Source organism: Chiloscyllium plagiosum, chromosome 3, assembly GCF_004010195.1.
Source record: "Chiloscyllium plagiosum isolate BGI_BamShark_2017 chromosome 3, ASM401019v2, whole genome shotgun sequence".
NCBI lineage: Eukaryota > Metazoa > Chordata > Chondrichthyes > Orectolobiformes > Hemiscylliidae > Chiloscyllium > Chiloscyllium plagiosum.
The window spans coordinates 129,359,158-129,364,706 of record NC_057712.1 but is presented as its reverse complement, the minus strand read 5'-3'; the positions used below and the strand labels follow the sequence as shown (position 1 = coordinate 129,364,706).

The following is a 5,549-nucleotide window of genomic DNA, read 5'->3' as shown; positions in this document are numbered from 1 at the left end:
TGGGTGGGGGAGGGGGGTGGGTTTGGGTGGGGGAGGGGGGTGGGTTTGGGTGGGGGAGGTGCTACAAACAGCCCTGGAAGAACAGGGACCACCCTGCAAGGTGGCTGTGGCTAAATGGGGTTTTAAAATGATCCACTGCATCTGGATCTGGATCTGAATGTGGTGTGAACTTGAGCTGGGTGTAGGGCAGGTTGGGGGAGTCGGGAGAACAGCAGTGTTGAACCTGATGTTAGGAAGCTGTGAATATTGGTTTGAATGTGAATTTAGGATAATCAGGTTAGATTGTTATTTAAAGTAATCCTAGGAATTCCAAGACCTGTTTTATTCTGAATCATTTAATCTTTTCCAGAGTTCTGACAGAACTTGTGTCTAAAATGCGCGATATGCAGATGGACAAGACGGAGCTGGGCTGTTTGCGAGCAATTGTTCTCTTTAATCCAGGTATGCAGGGTACATCATTGCTTATTTCCAACCCAGTGTCATTTCCCCTGTCCGTGGGAGCTTGTCTGTGCACCTGTTGTTAAACCTCACAATGCTGAACCCTCTCACTCTCAGGAAATGATCACCCTCCCCAATGAGGCAGATATCTAGTCCCTAGCTGTTTCCTCAGGGGGATCTGTGCAATCACAGAGCACAGTTTTAAGGTAGAACAGGGGACTGATCCCTGGCATATTATCCACTTAAAGAACATTAATTGAAATGGATGATCTGGTCAGTATCACGTTGCCCACTGTAGGATTGTGCCATGTACAAATTGGTTGCTGTATTTCCTATCATGGTACTGTAGTTGCAAGAGCAGAGTTGGCTGAGAATCCTGTGATGAGTAACACACTTCCTGACTTCCTAAAGTCTGTTCACCATCTACAAGTCACAAGCATGAATGATGGAAATGTGGAATTCAAAACACAAATAGGCTTGGAAAAGTATTGCTGTTCCTTTGGTGTCACAGGGTCAAAATGCAAGAACTCCCTCCCTCATGTTCCAAGGTCAGCAGCTGGACTATAGAATGAGTTCCTTGACTGGGGCTGTTGAACTCTGGCTGATGTAGAGGGTGAGTGTTAGAGACACTGACAATCTGCTGTCTGACTCTGTATGAGACAGGACTCGAGGCAAGGACTGTTCACGTGTAAGTGAAGGGTGACTTGGTGACAGGATACTGACCTCTGGAGTTATTTCAATGACATTGTGAGTCTGACTGCAACGGTTCAAGATGTCACAAACCCTTAACATTGTTACTAAAGCCAATTGTTGTCACTATTTTCCAGTTGTCCTTTTTTAAATTAATTTACTGATTTGTCTCATAGTTTAATCAGTGTTACTTCCCTTTCTCATTAAATCAGGAATTAACCTTGAATATGTTTGAAAGTTGTCCCCACTTTGAAACCTTGGGTTACTTCTGCCAGATTTCCCTTGAATGAGTTGATATCATTCAGTTTTATTATAGTTAATAATGTCACACAGTGATATGAATTTACCTGGCAGGATTTTAACTGGCTAAAGGGTCTACAAGCAGCTACAGTTTGAACTGAGTGCTCTCAGTACTTTGAGATCTACTGATCTCACAGGACTTTGGAGGAGATGGAACTACATCTTTCATTCTCCAACATTTTCAGTGCAGCAATGAGGGAGTAAACAGTTAACATCGTGTGCAATTCTCTGTTCCATGTAGATGCAAAAGGCCTGTCCAATCCCGGGGAGGTGGAGGCTCTCCGTGAGAAAGTGTACGCCTCTCTGGAAGGATACTGCAAACAGAAATACCCAGAGCAACCTGGCAGGTCAGTGCCCAGAGAACAACACTCAGGCCATTGTAGGCAGAGAGCTGGCTCAAGGGGAGACAGTGGCCTCTTGGTAATCTTACTGCACTGGTCATCCAGAGACCCAGGTTACTGTTCTGGGGACATGAGATTGAAACCCACGAGGGCAAATTGTGATGTTTGAACTCAGCAAAAATCTGCAATAAAAAGGAGGGAGGGGGGAGGGGGATGTAGATATAATACTGACATGTGACCACTTGTAAATGTCACAGAACAGGACAGCATAGAAACAGGTCCTGAGGACCACCAAGACTGCACCTACACATGACATCTTCCTAAAACTAAACAGCTTTTGCTTCTCCACAGTCCATATCCCTCTTTTCTCTACCTATTTATGTATCTGTCAAGATTGCTATTGCATTGCCCTCCACCACCACCTCTGGCAGCACATTCCAGGCACTTACCGTCCACTGCGTGGAATAAAAAACGGTCTCTCACACCTCGTTTAAACTTCGCCCCTTTAATCTTAAGCCTAGATCCCCAAGTCATTGGCATTTCTACCCTGGGAGAAAGACCCTGACTATCCAATCTATCGGTGCCTGTTATAATTTAGTAAACTGATATCAGGTCACCCCTCATCCACCCTCAAACCAAGCTTGTCCAATCTCTCCTTGTGGTTAATACCCTCCAACCCAGGGCAACATCATGGTAAACTGTTTCTATGCTCTCAGAGCCTCCACAACCATCTGGTCAGGTGGTGACAGAACGGTATACATTATTTCAAATGGGGACTAACTGAAGTTCTATACAACTGCAGAATGACTTTGCAGTTTTTATACACGAGATCCGAGCTGATGAAGCAGGCATGCCAAGTGCCCTCTTTACCACATTATCCACTTGTGTTATAACAACTCCATTAGGTTTAGTAACCTCATTTAGGAAAGTCTGCCAACCTTACCTAGTGTGGGAATCGTCATGTGATTCCAGACCCACAGCAATGAGGTTGATTCTTAGCTGTCCTCTGGGCATTTGGGGATGACAGTAAATGCTGAGCCAGCCAGAGACACACATCACAAAGAACACATCAGGAAAACTCAAGTAGATTGTGTAGGAATTATGTGGTTGCATCATTGCCACAATTTTATATTCAGTTTGGTTATCAATTCTTGGGGTTACAGTCCCACACACACTGACTCTCACTGGGGTACAGCTCCCACACACACTGACTCTCACTGGGGTACACTCCCACACACACTGACTCTCCCTGGGGTATAGCTCCCACAAACACTGACTCTCACTGGGGTACGGCTCCCACACACGCTGACTCTCCCAGGGGTATAGCTCCCACACACACTGACTCTCACTGGGGTACAGACCCACACACACTGACTGTCACTGGGGTACGGTTCCCACACACACACTGACTCTCACTGGGGTACAGCTCTCACACACACTGACTCTCACTGGGGTACAGCTCCCCCACACACTGACTCTCACTCGGGTACAGTCCCACACACACTGACCCTCACTGGGGTACAGCTCCCACACACACTGACACTCACTGGGGTACAGCTCCCACACACACTGACACTCACTGGGGTACAGTCCCACACACACTGACTCTCACTCGGGTACAGTCCCACACACACTGACCCTCACTGGGGTACACTCCCACACACTGACTCTCACTCTGGTACAGCTCCCACCTGATTCCTGGTATAAGTTCTCCCCAAGCAGCATTGGATGCTGCTAGTCCTGTGTGTGACTGTCAGGCTGTGTCTGTGATGTTTTTGTTGGATGATGTGATGGTGTTCACTGGGACACTCTCCCCCCGTTCTCATGCAGGTTTGCTAAGCTCCTCCTCCGCCTGCCAGCCCTTCGCTCTATTGGACTGAAGTGTCTCGAACATCTGTTCTTCTTCAAGCTGATTGGGGACACCCCAATTGACACTTTCCTCATGGAGATGCTGGAAGCTCCTCATCAAATCACCTAACTCTGCAGTAGCTGTGGAAAAGATCGCTCCCCAGCACAGACTGCCATCCATTTCTTGGAGCTGATCTGAAGATCATCGGCCTCCTCTCTACATTTACAGCATCTCCTCAAAGCCCAATAATTATTAACTTTGTTGTGATCAGATGACAACGGAATACCTTTCTGTCCTGTTTATATCTACTCTGTCACTGGGTTCTGTGATGTATCACACCTTAAGATAGGTTGAGGTGTCTTTGCATAAGTGTATGTGAGAATCACTCACCTTGAGAGTGCTCAAGGCTGCTTCACTCTCGCTCCCATCTCCTCTACTTGGTTTGTATGTGTGTGGTTAATGGTGACGGGTTTGTCCTGTCCATCTGAATTCGTCAACGCTGGAGGTTTGGACTCTGCAAAACAGAAACTTTCAGACAGTCTCTCTTCCTGATCTAAAACTTCCTCTGGCAGGTACTGTGTGTGAAACAAGAAGGGACTTGGCTTCCTGTTGTATTGTGCCACTTGCTGATTGTGTTGCAGCTGACTGAACTCCCTCAAGGTGGGCACTGATGCAACTCCTCAGAGAACCAGAGAGACTTGTCTTTCACATTCATGACTGTAACTCTCACACCTGGTCTACCAAATCGATTTTTAATGCAGTACGTCCAGTATTTGTTCATCGTTCTTTTATATGTTTCCTAGCAATAAGAGGTTTGATTTTATTGAAACCTCGGCAGGAGTGGCAGCTAATTGCACTTCTTTATATCACTCGACTTTGTATTGGTCATGCCAGCACTGCCGCAGTTGGAGAGATGCTGACTCCTGCCTGGTCACATTCCCCCTTCCCTCTCCTCCCGCTGTTTGTGTGTCTTGCTGTCCCTTCCTCTCAGCTCAGGATTGGATGTGTACAAAGCTCAACTCCTGAAGATTGTTTGCTGCTGATGAATGCTTTCATTAATAACCGGTGATCAGTAAATTTGGGTCATGATGCTGAGATGCCAGAAGGCAGGTTTTGGTCTGGAAGCTGAGAAGTTTAGTTTATGCGTGGCCTGATTGCTGCTGATCCCCCTCAAACACACTAACAAATTAAGCCCTCCCACCCTGTACACTAACAGTCTCCCTGAGCTCTCATACCCCCACCCCCGCCATGCTCCAGTTTCTGAAACTTCTGGAATACAGCTCGCACTGATTCAAAGGAGAGCTCTGAAATTCCCGTACTTTCCCAGCAGCCCTGCACATGAGGAAATGTGGGGAAAGACGGTACTGGTTTAACCTGCACCTTGGGTTGGCTTGTCTTATTCACAACTTTAAGATGATGTTGTGGTAACGGCTCCACTGTACAGTCAGTGTGAGGTATATGCTCAGTTTTGTGTTACTCAGGTAACCAGACAACCCTTCCTCTTGTAAGCAGCTGTAAAAACTGCCTGAGGTGTGTCTTTCCTCCTTTGCTGTTACCTTCTGTGATTCCCTCTCTCCCCTTCAGCTGATAGCTATCCTTACGTTTCATCTCAGAACACACGTCTTTGATGTGCACCAACACATGACCAAAGGTCAATGTGGTATCATGATGTGTGCAATCTTTCAGCACTATCACACCTCCTTTAACTGGATGCCCTTTACAAAGCTGCTCCTGTCTCCCTGTATTTTCCAATCCCCAGCCATTGGTTTCACAGTCTGAGGATTTCATCATTACACAGGGAGCATTCCCTCTTACATATTTACTCTGTGTGACCCTGATGTCGGTTCTTTAAAGACTTGGATCATTTGAGTTTAAATCTCACTATCTGTCCGGATGTACCCAGCCCCCTCCCCACTCTGTACCCCGCCCAA

General features: G+C 46.7%; 1 protein-coding gene across 3 annotated transcripts in view; it reads left to right on the top strand.

The window, feature by feature from the left end:
- The window catches only part of rxrab (retinoid x receptor, alpha b), a 90,431-nt gene extending 84,888 nt beyond the window's left edge, over window positions 1-5,543 (top strand). For all 3 annotated transcript variants that reach the window (XM_043687312.1, XM_043687311.1, XM_043687310.1), the window contains 3 exons: window positions 350-441; window positions 1,670-1,775; window positions 3,600-5,543. In XM_043687312.1, coding sequence (XP_043543247.1) covers window positions 350-441; window positions 1,670-1,775; window positions 3,600-3,747 — 346 coding nt within the window. In that variant the 3' untranslated portion in view covers window positions 3,748-5,543. The remainder of the gene's footprint in view (window positions 1-349; window positions 442-1,669; window positions 1,776-3,599) is intronic.
- Window positions 5,544-5,549: the final 6 nt, after the last annotated feature.